Source organism: Galeopterus variegatus, unplaced genomic scaffold, assembly GCF_000696425.1.
Source record: "Galeopterus variegatus unplaced genomic scaffold, G_variegatus-3.0.2 Scaffold1246, whole genome shotgun sequence".
NCBI lineage: Eukaryota > Metazoa > Chordata > Mammalia > Dermoptera > Cynocephalidae > Galeopterus > Galeopterus variegatus.
The window spans coordinates 247,831-271,147 of NW_007727357.1; the positions used below are offsets into that span (position 1 = coordinate 247,831).

Sequence of the window (23,317 nt, forward strand, 5' to 3'; positions counted from 1 at the left end):
TGGTGTAAAGCAGGGGCCATGACCAGAGCAACGGGATAGCTAGGTTGGAGGGTATGGTTCCTTGTTTAGGGATGATTCCTGGAGGTAAAGGGGACCTCCCATACATAATTTCAAAAGGGGAGAGGTTTGAAGGTTTCTTCGGGAGGACCCTGAGTCTGAACAAGGCTAAGGGTAAAAGGCGGGTCCAGTCAAGGTGAAGTTCCAGAGATAGTTTAGTAAGGATGTCTTTTAGAGCCCTGTTTGCGCGTTCAACTTTTCCTGAGGCCTGGGGCCGGTAAGGACAGTGTAGATGCCAAGGGAGGGAGAGAGCTTGAGATAAATTTTGTATTATTTGAGCAGTGAACTCCTGCCTGCTATTCTGTTAACTATTAATTTTTAAGAGAAATTTATAATGTGGGTGCTAACTTACTGGGGTTTTTTTAAGTTGCAAAAGATTATACAATGTCAGAAGTCTAGTATATTAGGTGTTTCTTTTTATCATAAACATAGAAAAACACTAAGTCAAATAGCAAGTAGAATTTACAGTGTGGTCTAACAACCTGACAGATGATTTTCACATGATTCCATTAGCATATTCTCTTAATCATTTTTTCTGACATGATGCTTCCTGAATTGTTTTGTGAAGTAGCTCAAAACTGCATTTTACTACATCTGTATCAAATATTAGCCCAATAATTACTCACAATTAAAAATCAGTTTAGGCACTGATTTCTTCCACATACAGCTTCTTCTGCTTGTCTAAGACTCTATGTCTTATGATTTCTAAAATTACTATAAGCAAGCTTCTTGATGAACCTTTTGCCTTTTGCCATTCCTGTTTTGCAGGATGTACCAAACTTGAAAAAAGATATTCCATAAAAACTTATTGTCAACAGCTATTCTGTAGGACTTCTTAGGATAGTTCTACCAATTTGTACTGTAAAGTCCCACTATGTATTAACTATGCAGAGTAAACTCATCATTAGGTTCTCTCTTTTTTGGCTTTCCTAATGAGGAGAGAAATCTTACACAGCTGGAGAAGCCAGGGACTCCTTTTCTGAACTGATTTGTTTACATAGCATATGCTTAGTTTGACACATTGCTTAGAAGCAAGCAGAGAGTTTTTTTTAGTTAAGTGCTATACAGTACTTCAAAGAACATTTTAGCTACACTGTAATTGTCCAGCTTTTCTGGATACAAAGCAGGTCTTTGCTCTTTAAAAAACATTCCTGTCTAGGGTCTTATATTATTGCTTCTCAATGCTAGAGAAAACTAGGCTGAATACATTTAGAAGCTCTTTTTAGAAACAGATTTTAGTTTCATAAGCTGATGCATAATGCTAGTAGTTTAAGACTGTTTGCACAAACCAAGGGCAAATCATCCTGCTCTTATCTAGGTGATGAGAAAGTATACACAGGTTGAGTATCTCTTATCTGAAATGCTTAGGACCAGAAGAGTTTCGGATTTTGGCTTTTTCAGATTTTTCAATAGTTGCAGACTACATACCAGTTGAGCATTCCTCATCTGAAAATCTGAAATCCAAAATGCTCTAATGAGCATTTCCATTGAGCTTCATGTCAGCACTCAAAAAGTTTCAGATATTGGAGTATTTCAGATTTTGGATTTTTGGCTTAGGTATGCTCAGTCTGTAGTGATTTGGAGCCAGTTAATATGATATTGTGGTCTGATATAAAGAACTTACACTTCAAAGCCCCATAAATCTAGGTTTAATCTATGTGTTCACTAATAATTTTTCTTCAGCAGAGTTAAAAACTACTCGGTTTCCTCAGCTATGTGCTGGTGATAACAAGAGCTTCTTCTTAGGGTCTGATTTCAGTAACTGAAAGTGTGTATAGCACTTGGCATATGATAAAACTACTCATTAAATGTTTCATTTCTCTGTAACTTTCTTCTCCCCCAAAAGAATTTCCTTTTCATTCAAATGAGGGGTTTTTTTTGTTTGTTTGTTTGTTTTTTAATTTAAATATGTCTCATGAAGGTTTGAGGATGGATGAGGGTAGCAGGGTTGGCCTACCCATGGAGTACTGCTGATGATTTTCAGCACAAGCTCTGGATGTGGGAAGGCTAGGTTGTCATACATGTTAACACAACCCAAGAGATTAGTTTGAAAATACACATAACTATAAACACTGTGAGTAAATACATGCCCTCAGTGTGTCTGAATAATGCACATTTGCATTCAGTATTTATGGGGTACCTACAATGGATAAGACATTGTGAATAGGCACTGACAGAGAGGGAAATATATAAATAAAATATGCCCTGCACCTTTAAGAAATTCAGTCTAGAGAAAAATACCAATAGCTTTATAATTAATTGTAAAACAGAGTTCAAGAATTTATATACTTGAGATATGAGTAAAGGGCTACCTGGTGAGAGAGTGGTTAATTTGTATATTGAGAAGGACTTTCTGGTGAGATGGTGTGATGGAAACTGTTAGTTTCCTCTCAGTATACATTTTCTCCTTAATAATAGAACCCTGATTTTTCACCTGGCATGTTGCTGCCTGGAACAGTAGGTATTTCCTAGCCTCCCTTGCAGCTAGTGGTGGTCATGTAACTAAGATTCGGTTAATGAAATGTCAGAATTGTTGTCTGAAGCTTCAGGAAAGTCTCACTAAGCAAATTGATTCCACTGAGATATGTACTTTTTTTGCCCTTCTTTCTTTCCTCTTCTTTTTGGGATATAACACAGACAAGATGGCTGAGGCTTCAGTAGCTTCCTTAAGTCATAAGGTGATGTAGAATGATAGAAAGTGCCTAGGTCCTTGATGAGCATAGAGCTGCATATAAGCTCCAGACTGCCTACTTCTGGGTTTCTTTTCTATGAGTGAAAAATAACAATGGGTGGAACATATAACAGTTTATTTCAGGTGTCTGTTATTAGCAGCAAAACCTAATCCTTGCAGATAGCAGGGTGGGTACAAACATCTGACTCCCTCTTATGCCACCTCTAGTCACCATTGAAATGACTATAAACATACCTAAAAATAGTATACTAGCACTGGAAACATGGAAAAGGAAGTGTTCAAATACCTGAAGTATAGAAATCTCAAGAAATTTCTATTAGACATAATCTAGATGTTCCCACTGAAAGGAACGAGAACTCTGAAGAATGGCTGTTTCAGGTTTTTGGCAAGAAGTGTACAAGTATTAATTCTGCCTTTTCTGTACAAACTCTATACCTCACTGTGACCAAATAGTTGGTAAGGGCAAGATTTTCTTTACAAACATATACTAACTAATACATTAAGAAGGACCAATAGAGATATCACCATTTTGCAACCCTTAATTATGCAGTCATCAATGTTTGCCAACACTATTAGGTGAACTGCTGAAGGAGAATTTTATAATGGCTGAATTAGGCTGACACCTGAACATATGATTAATTTTAACATCACAAAAAGACAATTGGACATCATATACTTCCTGATGAAAGTTTACACCTCTATCATGTAGTATTCTTGCTGGAAAATCAAACACTACCTTTATCAAACCTCGAGATCTAGCTACTGGTTTACAGGAAATACTGGGGGGATGGAATCTGAGATAAGATTCTGCAGCCACAGAAAAAGAGGGATGTAGCTCTCAATACAGGGCAAAAACATCCTCTTGATATAAAAGGTTAATTCAGTACTAAGGAAATTTTAGAAAGCATTTCTGATGCTTGCAGATATTTAAAAATTGTGGAATCTTTGGAGTAAGATGTGGAAAATGAGTTCTCAAGACAGTAGGCTGGGATGAAAGAGGGGCTACCTAATGGGGAGGTATAAATTAAAAGGGTATTGGATGAAATAAGTAACAATAGAATGGAGACTAAAAATGCAGTATCCAAGTAAGAAAACAATAGAACAGAAACTGCAGTATCCAAATTAAACTGTGCACCAGAAGCAATAGAGAGCAGATTAGAAAATGGAGTTAAGGATATGGAATACGATGTTGAGAAACTCTCTTAAATTGCAGAGGAAAGGGGGAGAAGACATGAAAAAAAGAAAATCTGAATAAAAAGGTGATAGACATAAAAGATAGAGTACAAAGCTCCAACATACAGAATTGACATTCTGGAAGAGACTAGAATAAATTGAACAGTAACAATTATTAAACTAAATATAGAAAAAAACAGAGATGAAGGAGACCTCAGTCTGCAATTCAAACAGGCTTGTTGCCAAACACCAGGAAAATTTAATGAGAAGAGACTAACAATTAAATCTATCCTGTTGAAACTTTGTACTTTGCCTTGTTAAATCATCATCATCAGGCATCCAGGCAGGGAGAGAAACAAGCAAACGAAAAAAATTTATTCACTAGGGAGGAAACAGCATTCTAGCCTTAGATTGTTCTTACAATTAAGTATCAGGAGACAATGGAGCAGTGTGTACAGGGTTCTGTAGACAATTTGGATCCCAAAATTCTCTGTCAAGTTGTTTGACTAAGAAGCAACACATATGTTTAATTCTACAAGGCTTCAAAATATATACTACCCACCTACCCTCTGAATGAAGTATTTCAAAAAATACTCTAGCTGACGGAGATTCTTCAGTATACAGGCAAAAGCCAGAGCTCGCAACTTTTTTCCAACTATGACTTCCTCTTAGGGTTTAGCTAGCTCTTGAATGACTGCTTTGTAAATTTTAGAAAGCAAGAATATTAACTAAAGTCATTCTCACTAGAGTAAGGATTAATTATTGTGCAAAAATCAGTGTGCTAATGATGTTAATCTTCAGAATTATCTAAGATGGTTTTGAGTTTGGGCAGCACTCATATTTCCACTTGCAAATAGTACCTACTAATTAATTATACTTAAGGTATATGGTATATGAGGGTACTTCAAAAAGTTCATGGATTCATATTACTTTTTAATTCTATTTTTCCACAAACTTTTGGAAGTATCCTCATAGTACAGTGATTCTCAAAGTGCGGTCCCCTGACCAGAAGAATAGATTTCGCCTGGAACTGGTTAGAAAGGCGAGTTCTTGGGCCCGTACCCAGATTTAGTGAATCAGAAGCCCTGGGGTTGGGTCCTAGCAATCTGTTTGACCAAGCTTTCTAGGTAATTCCTGCCCAATAAAATTTAAAAACTGCTGGTTTAGTATATTGAGCTCCAGAGAAAGTTAATTATCAAAATCACCTGTGAAGATTTTGAAACATCTTTTCCCTGCCCAGATGAGATTTGATCCTCTGTGTTTGGAAATCACTAGTGTAATCAAGCTTGGAATCAAAAAAACTAGGTTCTATGTTTGACTCACCTTATCAGTTTAGACAAACTACTTAATGCTGTGGTTAGAATGTTCCCTTCAAAAATGATGTTAGAATTTAATTGCCATTGGGATGGTAGAACCAGGTGGGACCTTTAAGATGTTATTAAGTCATGAGAGCTCTGTGTTTACGAATGGATTAATTCATTTATGGATTAATGGGTTATCATGGGAGTGAATTAGCTATCTCTAGAGTGGGTCAGTTATAAAAGCTAGTTTGTCTCTCTCTTGTGCACCTCTTTTGCACTGAGATACTTTCTGCCATGCTGTGATACTGCAAGAAGGCCTTTACCAGATGCAGCCCCTCAACTTTGGACTTCCCAGCCTTCAGAACTGTAAGAAATAATTTTCTTTTTATTATAAATACCATTCTGTGGTATTGTTTTATAGCAACATAAAATGAACTAAGATACTTAATATCTCAGAGCCTCAGTATTCTCTATTGTAAAATAGCACTCACCTTCCTGCCCATTTCATTGAATTGTTGCAGGAGTTAAATGAAGAAGTGAATGTGAATGCGTTTTGCACTATAGATAAGGAAATCTAATGCTATAAGAATATTATCCTGTGTTTGAAAAAGGTTTTACCTAGTGGTTGTCAATATTCTCTTGGAAACCAATATATACCATCTGTGTTCTACTTCAGTAAGTGTTCTCCTCATGCAGCTCTCTCTAGCATCTTTCTCTTTCCTAACTACCTGCCACGTTATTTTTTATTTGATTTGCAAATTCAGTAATTATATTTATTTTATATTTTACCATTGTAGGGAAAATATAGGAAAATGGTCAGGGTCCCTCAGATGTTTAGAATCTTGCTGAGCGTTTGATGTAAATATGCATATGCGCCCAGGTGTTCCTTGGCTATTGTCTAATGTAATTACGTATGTGCACCCAGGTGTCTTGGGTTATGGACTTAAGTATAAAGGACAAGTGGCTATTATCCACAGGTCCTGCACCCCTGGGATACCCCCTTGGGGGGCCATGGGGAGGCTACTGCTGCTGCTGAAGACTGTTGCTGCAAGCTGTTGCTGCCAGGGCCCTTGGGACCCTCTGGAAGGCCACTGCTGCTGCTGCTGCGGACTGAGCTCGTGTCATCTGCCAATGGCTCCTGGGATCTTTCCCTATTACTTAGCGTGGACCTGCATGTGAGGGGTCTGGTTACCCAGCCTGGCATGTGAGGGGTCTAGTGACCCAGTCTGTACAATAGGTTTGAAGGGTCTGAGCTCTAACCCTGACAATACAAATGGAAAACTTAGTATAACTAAAATAATGAAACGTTTTGACTTAAGTTATGAAATGCCTAGCCATACGATTAGCGTAGCTATTGCCTCAACCTGACAACTGGCATAGTCTGTAGCTTTACAACCATCTTTTCAATATGAATTTTTTTCTTCAGTTGTTTTCCATATGTTCAAGTCTTGTCTCTTCAGAGTTCTGTGTCATTTGAGACCATGCCATAAATATTTTGTATTTTCTATAGTATCAGATCTTAGGCTAGACTATATTCATATATATGTAGTAATACCAAGTAAAACACTTTATTTATTGAATTTAGTCTGTTCACTACCTCATTGTCCTAACTGTTGCTGTAGGAATTGATAAGGGTTTTCCTTTTTTACTTCATTCATTTAGTGCTTTGGTGCAAACAGAGCTTTTCCTTCTGATAGTATGGAAGGTAGTTGTTCTGATACCATTCAACATCTTTACTTCACTGCTTAAAATTATTTAACAAAGGTTCATTGTATTATTCTTTCCGCCTAGTTTATGATTGCTGCACTTAAGGAAACTGAAATTGCTTAGTGTCCTTTTCATGGTTAATACTAAAATTTTCCTACAAAGCATGTCAGGTAAAAGGCCTACAGTAGGCTTAGAATATGAGCTTCCATACCCTGGGCTAATAAAAGCCACCAAATGGTCTCAGATCTCCTTACAGGTAGAGCTCAGTATCACAAATGTACCTTCCCCCAACTCCCAAGTTCTGTTTGGAGTTTTTATTTATAATATAGTTTGCATAGTTTGCACTACATGGTTCTCTATCTCTATAGTGTTGAAATTTTTCATTTTTGGGGTTTTTTTACTTTCTGGGCAATGGATATGTTCATAGGAGACTAGCAGAGAAAGCACAAGTATTGGTTTAAGTTGCTTCAAAGCAGATTTGTGTTGAGTTACCAAGCAGATAAATTGAGTTTTGATGTCACAGGTAATTTTCTTTTTTTTAAACATGACCGGTAAGGGGATCTTAACCCTTGACTTGGTGTTGTCAGCACCACGCTCACCCAGTGAGCTAACCGGCGATCCCTATATAGGATCCAAACCCGTGGCCTTGGTGTTACCAGCACCACACTCTCCTGAGTGAACCATGGGCCAGCCCTCACTGGTAATTTTCATTCTGAGGGTAATTACAGATAATGTGTATTCAAGATTATATATTCTTGCCAGAAATTAAACTAAGTAGGAAAAAAAGCATTCCTTCTTTTTTTTTTTTTTTGCTGTGGCTAATAAAAGGACAATCATAGAATATAAATAATTTTAGAGTTCTTTTTCTTAATGCTCTAACTTATACTAACATTAGTTTCTCTCCTTATGTATAGTGCCTCTTTGGGACTTTTAGGACACTAGTACAGTATTTCTAAAGCTTCAGATTAGCATGGACTGATGAAATTGTTAAGCTCCGTTTCTATCATTGGGGAAAAGTTTTGCTTCAACAAGCTATGCTAGAACATCATAATAGTTATTAACAGAAATGAAGCATCAAAATACATTTGTAAGCTATTGCTAGATTTGTGGGGCTAGTGGAGATGCTGTTTTCAAGAGCTTAATTATTCTAATCCACCGGGAGACCAGGTAGCTTTATTGGAATATATAGATACACATAAAAATTCATGATTATGACTCTCATTTCTATTCTTTTCTAATATTAATATGGTATATAATTATACCATTGGATTTGAAGAAAATTCAAAAATTCCATTAGCTTCATTTAGAAATGCTAATTAATTTTTAGAACAACTAGATAACGGGCCGGCCTGGTGGCGCACTGCTACAGTGCGCCGCTTGGGAGTGCGGCGGCGCTCCCGCCGAGGGTTCAGATCCCACATACAGACCGGCTGCTCACTGGCTGAGCGAGGTGCAGGTGCAACACCGAGGGTTGCGATCCCATTGCCGGTCCCGGTCCGGTCCGGGCGCGACACTGAGGGTTGCGATCTGTTGCCGGTCACGAAAAAAGACAAAAAGGAAAAAAAAAAAAAGAACAACTAGATAACTTTTCCTAAAATTGTAATTTTACCTGTGTGAACTATTGATTCAAGGTCAAAATTCAACTTTGCCCAAAACAAGACCTGTTAATGTTTGAAGTCAGTTCACAATCTGGTAATCTATTATAAATTAAAATATCTTCTGGGGAAGGGGAGTATTCAGTTTCTGAAATACAATGTATATCTGCTCAAAGATACCCTGTGACACATCAGAGCACAGGCTTTGGAGTCAGACTAACAAACTTGAGTTCAAATCTCTTTCTTAATACTAGTTATGTGAATAATCAAATAATCATGTGACCTTGGGTAAATTACTTGACATCACAAAGCCTCAGTTTCATCATCTGCAAAACAGGGAAAACACAAAAATTTTTATCATGTTTAAGTTCTTGTCTTGGCTTTGTCCCTATGCTCCTCTTTAGTGAATCTTTTTGTGGGCTATTATGCCTTAGTCTTTTCATCTGTAAAATGCGAATAATGTAATATATTATATACTCCCTACTCAGTTTCTTTGGGATGTTTGCCTAGAAATGTAATCTTATTTGAAGCATTGTGAGCCACTTGTATCAGAGATCATTTTAACTTTATTACTAAAAAATAAAATGGGCTAGCAAAATTATCTTCCCATTTTGTTCTATTATTGTGAGTAGCTGCCAGAGAATTATGCTCATTTACATTACTGCAAGGGTCCTGACCACCAAAAATATTAAGCAGTTCTTCTTTGAGTTAGATCTATCACTGGATATTTAACCATTTGACTGTGTAATTTAAATCTTGGTCTCTTAAGCCGTAAACAGATGGAACGTTATTAACAATAGTAATTAAATTGTAAATCTGATTTAGAGTTGGCCAATATATAGCATCACAGTCCATATTCTGTTGTGACAGTTATATTCATTGTTATTTGGATTATGACTTCCAAATACATAACTATGGGAAGAAAACAGAGTTGTTTAGTTCAAATGTCTGTTATTTTTTCAAATCGCATGCTTAACAATGTTTATTCATTTGACAAATCTTTAATGAATGTCCACTGTGGGCTAGACACATTTCTAGGCACTGGTGATACAGCAATGACCAGAAGAAGCAAAATCCCAGCCCTTGTAGAACTTAAATTCTAGAGGATTAGAGATGGATAATAACCTAAATATGTAATATATCAAATGGTGATAAATGTTATGAAGAAAAATAAAGCTGAGTAAGTACCTAGAAGATGATAGGATGAGAACTGCTATTTTAGATAGGTTGATCAGTGAAGGCCTTTCTGATAAATTGACAGTTAAACAGTGACCCGAATGAAGTAAGGGAGCAAGCCAAATGGATATCTGGGGAAACAGAGTGCCAGGCATAGGGAATAGCATGTACAAATACCCTGATTTGGGAGCGTGCTTGGCTGTCAGTCTTCTACTCATTCTACCTTGAAGCTCTCCTTAACACCTTAAAATGTTAAGGTAGGGCCGGCCCGGTGGCGCACTGGATAGGTGCGCCGCTTGGGAAGCGCGGCGGCACTCCCGCCCAAGGGTTCGGATCCCACATACAGACCAGTTCCCGCTCACTGGCTGGGCGAGGCGCGGGAGCAACACCAAGGGTTGCAATCCCGTTGCCGGTCCCCGGTCCGGTACGGGGGCAACACTGAGGGTTGCGATCCGTTGCCGGACACGGAAAAAGACAAAAGACAAAAAAAAAAAAAAAAAATGTTAAGGTATTTCTTAGCATATTCTGTATAATTTTTTTACTGTTCTTATATCATAACATTATTTTTTATGCCTATTAATCCAGCCTGTAGGGACACAGATAGTGCCTTATCTGCCACATAACTGCTGAACCAATCAGTCATTTGATTATTTACTGAGCAAGTACTATTCCTTCTATTTACTTAGTAACAAGGAATTATAAGAAATATAAATTGTTAGATATATATGTAAATAAAAAATAATGAGCAGGCAAGCCTTGGTCTACATTATTCAGAGGAAAGAAAAAGCCAATAATTTCTTTAAGTGAATTTTAAAAAATTATTGAAAGGTTGTTCTTTACTGAAATACAACCTTCAGATTTTGAAAGTTCATGGTGATATCTGTAGTTTCTGATGTTTACTGAATTACTCTAATACTTACTTGAAATATTCAGTTAGGAAAATGAATCTGAAAAGTAAGATCTCACAGAAAAGTTTGAATTGCAAATTGTTTTAGAAAAGAACTATTTGCTTTCCCAAAAAGAAAACTAAAGTTATATTTTACTTTCCCTTATTTTTAACTATTTCTGCAAAGAAGTTATTCCACAGTTTCTTTGTGATGCTTTATTGAATGTTATTTTCTGTTTTAGATCTCCAAAGTTACCAAAACCAGTTTTTATTGGATTATGTTTCTAGTGAAATAAATCTTCAGGGTCAACAGTAGGTGAGGTTTCAAGGTTTTTTTGATGTTACAGGTTTTTTGTTTGTTTTACCTGAAAGGTTAATGTAGTTCATGGATATGGCAAAAGCTCTAAAATAAGTAGGAAGCTTATCACAACTTAACAGAAAATTTGGTTTTAGCTTTAAAAGTTACTATCATTTATACCTAGCAGAATGTCAATGCAATCTACGTTTTGAAATTTGAGAGTGTCTGTGGTCAGTTTTCTATAATTTGGCAATATTATAGTAAAATTATTGAGGTTACTTTTAGATAAAACTGTTTAGTTAACTACCAAACGGTATTAACTATACTGCATATCTACACTCCGAGATTTCTTTCTCTCCAACCTCTTTCCATCTTCCTTATAATCCCTTTTCCCAAAAAAAGCAGACCCTGTTTTAAAAAACTTAAGTATTTCTAGACATTTTTAACTTCAAGTTTACATTTCTTTTGATATTTTAACAAAATTGACTTTGCCCTTCTTAGTTTTCTATTTTTATGGTTAAAAAACAGTAAATGTGATCATAAAAAATTAGAAAATGAAGACCTATGTAATGCTTTGTTTTACTAAAGGGAGATCATACTAAATGTGTTGTTTTGAAACCTATTTTCAATTTACTATCTCCATGTCAGTATCTTTCCTTCTTATCAAGTCCATAATCAAATTTCCCAGTCTAGGGCCAGGTTTCACATCTGGTTGTTATATCCTTAAATCTCTCTAAAAACAAAAAACAAAACTAACCCAGTCTCCTTTTTCTTTTCATATCACTAATTTAATTGAGAAGACAGGGCTGACTGTCCCACAGGGTATCTTAACTTCTAGATGTGTCTGGTTACTTCCTCGATTAATTTGTTCATTTGTCCCTGTGTTTCCTGTTAACTGGAAGTTAAATCTTAAGGCCCGAGAGATCCAAGTTAGACATTTTTGGCTGGAGTATATGATAGGTTATGTATTTCTTATTATAACTTATCAGGAGACACAATTTCTGAATGAGACAGAAGTTGACCACTCATTTTAGGTAATGAACATCTGATCCCCTAGAGTTTCATCTTTTTCTCCTTTCAACTAGAAACCGATGTGTTTGGCATTAATTTGCACAGCGTGAATCTCTAGGTCATACTAAACATATACCTGCGTATAACACTTGCCCAAATCACTAATTTTGTGAGGGATTACATAATGCTAGTTTTCTGATTTTTAAAAAAATTTCTTCTACATTATCTGGCCTGTAAAGTAGGGTACTTTACTGACTGGGGTTGTTGGTTGTTCTGAATAATAGTTGCTGCTGTAAAGGCAAGATAAATTCTTTCACTTAGTTACCAATTTGCACCAGCTCAGAAGATTATCTAAATTTTTTTCTAGCTTTTTCTTTTTTGAATATCATTGTAATAAACTCATGGATTCTTATTGATTCAGTGTGTTTGAGTCAACTTCAGTCATAATTCTTTTTTTTTTTTTTCCTTTTTGTTTTTCTTTCATGACCGGTAATGGGATCGCAACCCTCGGTGTCACGCCCGTACCATGACCGGCAACGGGATCGCAACCCTCGGTGTCGCGCCCGCACCACGCTCAACCAGTGAGCGGACCGGTCTCTATATGGGATCCGAACCCTCGGCGGGAGCGCCGCCACACTCTACCGAGTGCGCCACCAGGCCGGCCCATAATTCTTAACTTAATAGGGAAGGGAAACTTTCAGGCTGATTCCTGTGTCTTTTTGCTATGACACTATACTTTTAAATTATGGAAATGTTTAAACATAAAAGTATAGAGAATAGTATTGTGAACCTCCAATATACCAGTCATTTTCCACTTTAGAAATTATCACTATTTTTCCAATTTTGTTTTATCTCTTCCCTGCTGCTTTTTCAATCCCTGGATTATGATTCCATTAATATTCTAAAGTTTCCTTGTTTTCTGGCATGGTAAGGTGTCCCAGCACTAGACCTAGAGTCATTCATTTGTCTAAGAAGCCCTATTGCTTTTAGTAAGGAATGGTATCAGATAACAAAATCTGGGTATAAGGGTTATTGAAAGTTTCTAATTTTAATTTTTCTTTACTTTCCCATCATATGCCTCTTTATAATGGTATCCTTGTTCCATAAACAGGGCTATTGTCTTTGAGTAGTGGAGGAAGGGCACTTCTCAAAGAGGGACAGAAAGCTTTATATTTTCATTTTAATTGCTCAAAATGTTAGACATATCTGACAGATTACTCAAATGTTGACAAATACGTGTTTTCAATGAAGTATTTTTTTTAAATAAACATTTAGTGTTATTAGTTTGCCTCTACTACAATATAAAGAAATTCTTTTTTTTTTTTTTGTCCGGCAACGGATCGCAACCCTCAGTGTCACGCCCGCACCAGACCGGGACCGGCAACGGGATCGCAACCCTCGGTGTTGCGTCCGCACCTCGCTCAGCCAGTGAGCGGGAACCGGTCTGCGTGTGGGATCTGCATGTGGGATCCGAACCCTCGGCGGGTGCGCCGCCGTGCTCCCAAGCGGCGCACTGTAGCAGTGCGCCACTGGGCCGGCCCTAAAGAAATTCTTAATTTATAAATATATGACTTCTGAAGGTTTGCTTATAACATACTTTGGTTTTTTAGCATTTGACACATTTTCTCATATTAATAATAGAGATGATAAAATGTATTATTGGGTTTCCAGTTTTTAAAATCTGTGTATGATTTTCAAGATGGGCCAAACTCAAATCTTTGCCTCCTTTCCATCTTGATGCCCCACTGAAAGGTATAGAAATGAGAAATGAAGAAACCAATAACAGTAAATAGGAGGGCTACCCAAGATGATAGTTGAACAGATTTCTGGATTTCTGTTCAGGTATCTGAAGGCACAACTGGACCCTCTCCTTACCTCCCCATACCTCTCTCAACCCTGCAGTTGGACTACAGATAGCTGGAGAGAAATCCCAGGCAGAATATCAGGCAGATTTTCTTTAGGGAAATTGGCAAAGGCTAAGGCTTCTAAAGTGCATGTTATGTCCCCAGAACAAAAGAGAAAAAGCTGTCTTCATTTTGGCATTTAGAAGGTCTGATGGCTCCCTACCCACTCACCCTGAAGGAATACTGCCAGTAAGCTTGTGCCCAGCCCACATAGAGCTCCCTCTTTTTATCCCCCCTCAGGTGATCAATCTAGCCAAAAAACAGACCATCTTCACAAAAATAGAGGAAATTCATGTTAGCTAATGAGTCATTCTGTGTTAAATATGAATATATCACCAAAGATCACCAGGCATCGGAGGAAAACTCATGGCATGTAAAAGAGACTAAACCAGAAAAATTGCCAGTGGAGAAAACAGAAGTAATCAGGGAGAACTTTATAAAACAAAGAACTCTAATATACTCAGAGATCCAAGAAGATACTACATTCATTAAACAAGAATAGGAGGATGCAAGTTTTAAAATTGAAAGGGGTACAGCGAGTGCTGAAATAGAGAATCAAACATCCTATCATGACACATACTTAGAAAACCGCAGAATTCCTAGGATAAACAAAAGATCCAAAGAGAAGTCATGCACAGAGTGACAAGTATCAGACTGAAATCAAACCTCTCCTGAGTAACCTTTTATGCTTTAAGACAGTAAAGTATTGCCTACAATATTTCAAAAGAAAATAATATGTGATCAAAGATTCTATATCCTGCCAAACTATTAATCAAGGTGAAAGCAGAATAAAGTTGTTTTCAGACATTGAGGAACTCAAAGTTTATCTTCCCTTGGTATTAAAAGAAATTAGTGAATTACACATTCACCATTAACTTTCTTGAGAAGCAGAAATTCTGTGTTTAGTTTTTTATCGAACATTTTCATTTTTTTAAAAATCTTATTGCTGCCAAAAGGATTTGTTGAGGGGAAAATGAAAAGGGGGGATTACCAACAATAAGTAGTTGTGGATTTACACCATACAATAAATTATAGAACTGCTGTGGTAAACAGCAATTAGACTGATAGCTTTATTTTCAGCAGGCTAAAATATTCCATACATTGCACATACAACTAACCCATAATTTCCCTTGTTTCCTAATGATCCCAACAACAGGCAACCCAGAACTAGCATTGCGATCACAACTGGCTGGTACACCATATGGCCAACAAGGGCAATGACATAAAATTCTTCTCCCATCAGGCCTGAAATGACACGATCTGGCTTAAATGCAAAAGCACTATTTGGACTGCTATATTGAGAATAGACTTGGGGGTGGAGCAGTAGGGAAAGGGTAGAAGCAGAGAGATCAGTTTGGATAGTACTGCAGTATTCCAGGTGGAAGATGACAGTGTCTTTGACTCACTAACAGTGGAGTTGGTGAAAAGAGTGAAATTCTGGGTATAATTTGAAGAAAGAGATAACAGAATTTCTTGACTGATTGGATATGGGGTGAGCAAGAGTGGAGTCAAGATTTTTAGTCTGAGCAATAGAAAGGGAGGAACAGTTTGAGGGGAAAGATTAGGAGTTAAGTTTTGGATGTTACTTCAGAATTTCAAATTTTTATTTGACCTCCAAGTAAAGATGTCAGTTACTTGGGTATATGTATCTGCAGTTCTGAAGAAAGGTCTGAGCTAGCAATAGAATTTGGGGATAGTCAACATATAAATTGTATTTAAAGGCATGAGATTGGGTGAGATCACTTAGGAATCAATAGAGATAAAGAGGTCTGAAGACAGGACCCTAAGGCACTTCAGCATTTAAGGATCAGGGAGATAAGGAAGGCTCAATGAAGACTGAAGAAGAACAGCCAGTGAGATATAGGAGAACCAAGAGAAAATGATGCCCTAGAAACCAGGGGAAGAAAGTGTTTCAAGAAGGAAAGAGGCACTGACTATTTTATGCTGCTAAGAGGTCCAGGAGGATGAGCACTAAAAATTGACTTAGATTTGGTGATATGGATGTCTATGATTTCCTTGAATAGATCTGTTACACTTTTTCAGACAGCTGCCAAGGTGTTAGGACATAAATACTTAAGTTGTTTGGACCTAACTACTTATAGTTATTTGGGGGGAGCCTGGGGCATTGTGAGAAATTACTGAACTACCAAGAGGGTCATAAGCTAAGAAAGTTTGGGCGTCTCTGCTTTAGAGGATTATGCTGAGCATTTTACCAAAGGGGGAGTATCTCTTACCTTTTCTTTGGGCTAAAATGTTTGGGTTAGTAATTTTAAATCTGATGAGATTACATGCAGAAAATAAAATTGTCCTAATGTGGTTGTTCATCATTTAAAAATAGCCTAATCCTGTGAAATGTCAGTAGGACATATCTGCATTAATTTTTCTTCTTGCTTCCATAGGTATGGTCTGAATATGCGTTGCTTGGCAGCTCGGGTCAACTATAAGACTTTGATTATCATCTGTGCACTCTTCACTTTGGTCACAGTACTTTTGTGGAATAAGTGTTCCAGCGACAAAGCGATCCAGTTTCCACGGCACTTGAGTAGTGGCTTCAGAGTGGATGGATTAGAAAAAAGAGCAGCAGCATCTGAGGGTAACAACTATGGGAACCGCATGGCCAAACAACAGTCTGAGGAGGCACTCCCTCAAGAGCAGCAGAAAGCACCCCCTGTCGTTGGGGGCCTCAATAGCAATGGGGGAAGCAAGGTGGTAGGGCTCAAATATGAAGAAATTGACTGTCTCATAAATGATGAACACACCATTAAAGGAAGACGAGAAGGAAATGAAGTCTTTCTTCCATTCACTTGGGTAGAGAAATATTTTGATGTTTATGGAAAAATGGTTCAGTATGATGGCTATGATCGATTTGAATTCTCTCATAGCTATTCCAAAGTCTATGCACAGAGAGCCCCTTATCACCCTGATGGTGTGTTTATGTCCTTTGAAGGCTACAACGTAGAAGTCCGGGACAGAGTCAAATGCATAAGTGGAGTTGAAGGTTAGTATCTGTCTGCTCCACGTGCATTTTTCTAGCCTGATTGTGGTAAGAAATAAGAAACTAGATGTTAATTATACAGCAAGTACAAGCTTATTGTCAAGAGACCTTTCATTACTCAGACTTAGCAAGGAAGAACAGGTTAAGTCTGAACCTAGAGCAGCTTTCTAGATGGTATGATAGAAAGGCTACAATAAGATCATACCTGAAAAAATAGAATTATTCCATTAACCTACCTCAGAATCTAAAATTCTCATCTGTAAGGTCAAGGTACAGCATCTCCAGAAATTTTGTGTTGAAATATACAGTTATTATACTACGAGAGGAGAGGGGAAAAGGAGAAAGACCATCCAATGGACCTATCAGTATACCAATGGAATCTTGTTACTTGATTAGCTGGGTGTCATTTTTAGAAGGAGGTTTCAAGTACTTAAGACAATCTATAGACATTGTTTTCTCTGAACTTGTACTGAACTCCTATAGTCTATCACTTACTTTTATTGTCTTTAAAACCTGGGACTTGGGCCGGCCCGGTGGCGCACTGCTACAGTGCGCCGCTTGGGAAGCGCGGCGGCGCTAGGAAATGTACCCTGTGGTCCAAAGGCCTGTGCTCCCTGGGGAGGGCCTGCCACCTCCAAGCAGGGTCTCCAGATGAATGAAAGAGCAAATATATGAATGAATTTGGAAGATCATCATATACAGTTCATAATCCTTAATATGATACTTTTGTGTTTTCCCTGATTTTAACCCCAGCCCACTCAAAAGATGACCAATTTATTTCATAAATATCACGCAGATGACAGCACGATAAAGTATTACCTGTATACAGTGGGGGTTCCTTATGGTTATAATTAGTATGCTTTGGGAATTGCTTTTCAAACCTAGAGTTGATCAGAAAGCCAAATTGAATTTGACTTTAAACTACATCGTTTAAATAGGGGAAAGAACTTAATGTGTTTTGAGATTGCTTGGTTTGTGTTTTATTTCATCTCCCTCATATTGTTACAAAGTGATATTAATATCTTAATATTTCTAAATCTGTGTTGAAACAGCTTTTAACTTAATACATTTTTGCTTTGGAAAGAAATTTGTGCTCAGTTGTTGACTCTGGGTGTTTTTCAGACTCCCTAAGATTTACCCATCTCTGTGAAGTTAACAGTGTGTTTATTCATTAAATTGGAAATTGGAGTCTACATCTTCTGATGCAGGAGTTTTTTTTCTCTTTTTACCACTTAAATTATATATATATATATATATATTTATATATATATAAAATAATATGTTTACCAAATGTTTAAAAGAAGGAAGGGGGCCAGGTCACCTATATTTTCACTAACTCAAGATAATTATTAACATTTTTGTATATCCTCTGGAGGTCTTTATGTACTTAACTATGTCTTTAACATAAGTATTTATCTTTTAACATAGTTCTTATGATACGTATTATATAATGATTTAAGAGAGTAATAGTTTGTTAGAGACTTCAAAGATACTCATGGTCATACTTTTGTTTGTTTTAGCAATTTCAAAAAATTTATCGAAAAGTGCTTAGATTCTAAAGAAAAATTAAAAAGCACCCATAACAACTCCTAATATTTTGATGTGTTTTTTCCAATCTTTTATTCTTGTAGATGTAGATTTTTTAAGCAAATTGGGATCATACTATATAATCAGTTTCGTATTTTGTATTGTTTTCGCCTAACATATTATTATTATTTCCGCTTGTCATTGAATATTTTTGTACATATTAATGACTAATAATACATATTAAGGACATGTTGTGGTATGTGTAATATTTGGGAGCCTTCCTGTAGTTGGACTCTTAGGTTATTTTCAGGTTTTTTGCTGTTATAAATAATGTTGTAGATACTCATTGTTAATCTCCATTTGCTATTTTAATTTTATTCTCAGAGTAGTATGTTTCTACTCTGAGAATATAATTAACTGCCATGTCAAATAATATAAACTCTTAATCTGTTTTTGCCAAACTGCTTTCCAAAAAGGTAGAACCTACTGATGCTTCCAGTAGCAGAGAGTGAGGGTGCTCGTGTCACCTAACTCTTGCCATCATGGAACATTGTTTTTTAGTCTTGTTTACAAAGGGATCTCATAATTTGCTGTCTTTAACAACTAGTGAGGTCAAATATCTTTTTCATATCCTTTAACCATGTCTTCATGTTCTTTACCCCTTTTTCAAATGTGATTAGTGTTTTCTAAAAAAGTATCTGTATGAACTCTTATTTATGTAGTAAGGGTAGGAACACTTTGTCACATTTGTCAAAGATATTTTCTTCCATTTGTCTTTTAATTTTACTTATGATTTGTTAGTTTTAGAAGTTTTTAGTTCTATTTACTAAACATGGATTTTTTGGCACCTTTGTACCTCTTTTTATGCTTAGAAAGAGGCACTTGTCACACTGCGATCAGCTCTTCACTTGTATTTTTTTTTTACATTTAACTTTTTTTTATTCCATCTAAATTGATTTATACTCGTATTTTGGCAAATGGTACAAGGTCAGGGCCTAATTTTAGATTTTTTCCCCAACATGTATTGAGCACTTGTCACACTGCGATCAGCTCTTCACTTGTATTTTTTTTTACATTTAACTTTTTTTTATTCCATCTAAATTGATTTATACTCATATTTTGGCAAATGGTACAAGGTCAGGGCCTAATTTTAGATTTTTTCCCCAACATGTATTGAATAATTTCCTCTTTTCCCCACTGATTGGTGACGCAGTCTTTTATCATTATACTAAATTCTTATGAGTACTACAGCGTGTTTCTGGCTCTCTATTCTGTTCCATAGACCAGCCTCAATTCTTAATACCAATTGCACATTATTGTGGTCATTACCCATCTTTAATAAGATTATATAAATTTAGCTTTTATTGAGTGATGATAACTCTATTTGAATTTGTGGGAGGGGGAAATTCCCCTTAGAGAAAGGATACAGATGTTAAAAAGTTTATCTGTAGCCTAGGTCTCTTAGCCTGTATGGTCCCTAAATTCTTAAACATTGTTTTGAAACTACATCAAAACACACATGATTTTGTAGGTTCCTAGACTCTGCTGTGTCCATCAGATACTTGTTAATTTACTTTAAAACTATAAATAGTTTGTCTCTCAACACATATGATTTAACAGTACAATATTCTGTGCAATGTCATATTGTAGTTCTCATGTAGGAAATTACTAAAATAAACACTAATACCACACATTTAAAATTTTGCTTAGACCTTTACAAGAGGTAATCCATTAATGAATTATTTTAAAAATTTATGGTTAAATATACAACCTTAATTCGTGTTTTTAAAAAAGAAAACTCCTTGTTCTTAAGAATTACTTTCTGATAGGAAGGATATGAAAAAGAATTTCAAACTGTTTATATTTTAAGTTGCATAGTCATAACTGGCTTCTTAAGCAAACTCTTTAACCATCAGATAATATACTTTAACCATCAGATAATATACTAGAAGAGGTGAGTATGTAGTTAACTTACTTTTAAGTTCAAATATTTATGAAAATTTCGGGATTGATATTTAGAGTAAAATGGTGGTGACATTATCTACATTCACCTAAATTGGCCAAAATTTGAATGTGTGAAACAGGTCTATGAAACATGACATTTGTAGCTATGAGCAAAAGTAACATACATAAAAAATCAGTGCTTAAAAGATAATTTACAACATTGCATTGCTGTCTGTCAACAAATAATAAATGAGTGAATTAATTCATGTGAACAAATATTTAGTTTTGTTTTTCATATCTGGTTAATTTGGTGCTAGTTTCTAGTAACTATGAAAGCAGGATAATAAGGAAGCTCAAAAGTTGCTGATAACCCTATAATATTTCCCAGAAGTAAAACAATGGGGAGTAGTATCCAGAATAGGCTGTAAATGTCTGGACATAATTATTCATTTTGTTTCTCTATTTTATAGGTGTGCCATTATCTACACAATGGGGACCTCAAGGCTATTTCTACCCAATTCAGATTGCACAGTATGGGTTAAGTCATTACAGCAAGAATTTAACTGAGAAACCCCCTCACATAGAGGTATATGAAACAGCAGAAGACAGGGACAAAAACAGCAAGCCCAATGATTGGACTGTGCCAAAGGGCTGCTTTGTGGCTAGTGTGGCTGATAAGTCTAGATTCACCAATGTTAAACAGTTTATTGCTCCAGGTAAGTTATGTATTTTTTGTCTGCTAATTTTATGTTGATTTATGGCATCTGCTATTTCCTTAACATTTTAATATGGCTTTAAAAAACAAATTAGCAGACCCTGTATAGTACATATATAAAGAAATAAATGGTGTCACCCAAGGGAAATCCCCTAAAGAAGGAACAGCTAAAAAATCAAGGTTACAAAAAGTAATATTTACAGTGTGAAGAGCCAGGCCATAGATTGAATGTTAAGATCCATATTACTGCACAGTATGTATCTCCCTCTAGGGATCTAAAACCCACAGGAGTGAAGTTCCCTGGTTCATTTTGATATTTTAGTACAGTATAGTTTAATTTTTAAACTATTTTGCATTAAGGTTGAAATTGGGTATTTTTTTTATGAAGAGAGCCTTCCTTTCCTTTGCTTATTTTTTTACCAATAGCTTTTTATTTTTTCAAGGTGATACAGCATTACCAAACAGACTTCTTCCCATTTGAATTTTGTTAATGTACAAGATTATCTCAAACTTCATATAAAACCATTTTCATTAATAAAATCAGTTATAAAATCAAATTAACTTTATGCAACATTTCCCCTTTCACTAAGACAGTCATATTAATTAGAATGTAATGTATTTTTCTGCACTAATCAGTATCCATGAGAATTAATGAGTCCACTACTTAAAAAGACAATGAAATAGTTTTTAGCACCTTAGACTTAATTTTCTGTGGGGAAGTGTTGTGAAAAACAGAGCTCATTCCCTCTCCCACCAACCTCGTAGTCGGTAAATAAAAAGAGAGGAAAGATTAGGTATAAGACGTCTTCTGTATTCTCTCCTTGTCCTTTACTGATGACTGTGTAATTCACAGATCTTGAAAGCTACAATACAAATCTGCTCATTCTAGATGGCCTTAAGTAATGGATTTATGAGTACTTAGTGCAGTACAAATAAAATAATGGGTGATCTTTAATTTTTATTCTGTGACTAGAACTTCTTTTGTCCCATGGCATTCTGTGGTATTCTAGTACATAGAGAATCTTTGCTTATTGTCAAACAACAGGCTTGGCTGGGTGAGAAGTTACAATGAAATATTTAAGAATATTTAGCTTGTGACCTGAGAGGTTATTGCAGCAGGAAGTGATTAGACTAAGCAAAAGAACATTTGTTTTTGGGTATACCCAAGAAGGTTATTTTTGTACTAATTAATGTTGTCTGGATTAGGGTAGAAAACAGCAGCCTTTATCTTGATCTCCCCTAGTGTCCGGGAGGTTTTTTAGAGCAATCTTTTGAACTCTACGCTATTTAGAGCAACAGATTTCATTGTGCACTTTGGGCTGCCCTATGTAATAACAAAAGATAGGTCCATACATCTGAGTAAGGGATCGTTACTTTAACCCTTTATTCCATAGCCAGTAGCTGGAGATAGAACTACTTCCTAAGGTGGTTTTCAGTATCTGGAGGAGGGAAATCTGTGGCAGCCACTTGTCAGTGAGACATAGATATTCAGAGTTGGAACTCCCTGCTGGTGGAAGTGTGCTAGCTGGAATGGAACACAAGTTTTAATATCCTGACTGTGCCTATAGTTGTATACTATAAAAGTATAAGGGAGAGTGAGTTGGAGTTACATCGGAGTCATTGCTCAGAGCAGAGTGGTAGAAGGGAATCGAAGAGGTGAGACTTTTGTCAAAGGAAAGGTATGAGGGATGAGCCTTTTCAGAGGATACAGATTTCATGGGAGATAAATTCAGAGAATCACTGTTGAGAAGAAATTGGGACTTATATATAAAAGCATAGGCCTAAGTGAGGCAAGGCTCTGGAGGACCAGGGGCTGAATGATGTTGGCTTTTTATTTTTTTCTCTCTTGGCCTTGAATTTTTAAGGGAAAAAAGTCATCTAGAGTAAAAAACCATAATATGGGTCTGCAGCATATTTTTTATTGTTTTATTTGTTGAATAATGTTTTGTTCCTCTTCCTAATTTTAAAATTAAATGAGTTGAAGTGTTATGCCTGTCCTAGTCTCATAAATTAAATTAGCTTTCACTTTCCCAGAACACTCTTCTCATTTCATTTGTATGACCTCACTTTCATCTTTCTCTGTAGCTATTCTTTCTCAGGCTTCTTGTGAGCTTCCCTTCTTCTGCCTGACTCTTTTCTCTCTTAGTGTTGCTCAAAGTTCTGAGTAAGGCCTCTTCTCACTTTACATAATAAACCTGTTGATTAAATCAATTAATGATAACAGTTTGTGTTGTACGTGAAAACACTGATTTAAAGACTATTCTTTTTTTCCTAGCTTTATTGAGGTATAATTGACAAATAAAATTGCATATATTTAAGGTGTACATGTGATGCCC

The 23,317-nt window shown here is 36.3% G+C and overlaps 1 protein-coding gene across 2 annotated transcripts in view; it reads left to right on the plus strand.

Moving 5' to 3' along the window:
* The window catches only part of GLCE (glucuronic acid epimerase), a 118,338-nt gene that overhangs the window by 86,543 nt on the left and 8,478 nt on the right, over nt 1–23,317 (plus strand). For both annotated transcript variants that reach the window (XR_550696.1, XM_008575850.1), the window contains exons 2-3: nt 16,200–16,798; nt 20,737–20,982. Coding sequence is in view for 1 of the 2 variants with exons in the window: in XM_008575850.1 (XP_008574072.1) it covers nt 16,213–16,798; nt 20,737–20,982 (832 nt within the window). In the remaining variant the exon portion in view is untranslated. The remainder of the gene's footprint in view (nt 1–16,199; nt 16,799–20,736; nt 20,983–23,317) is intronic.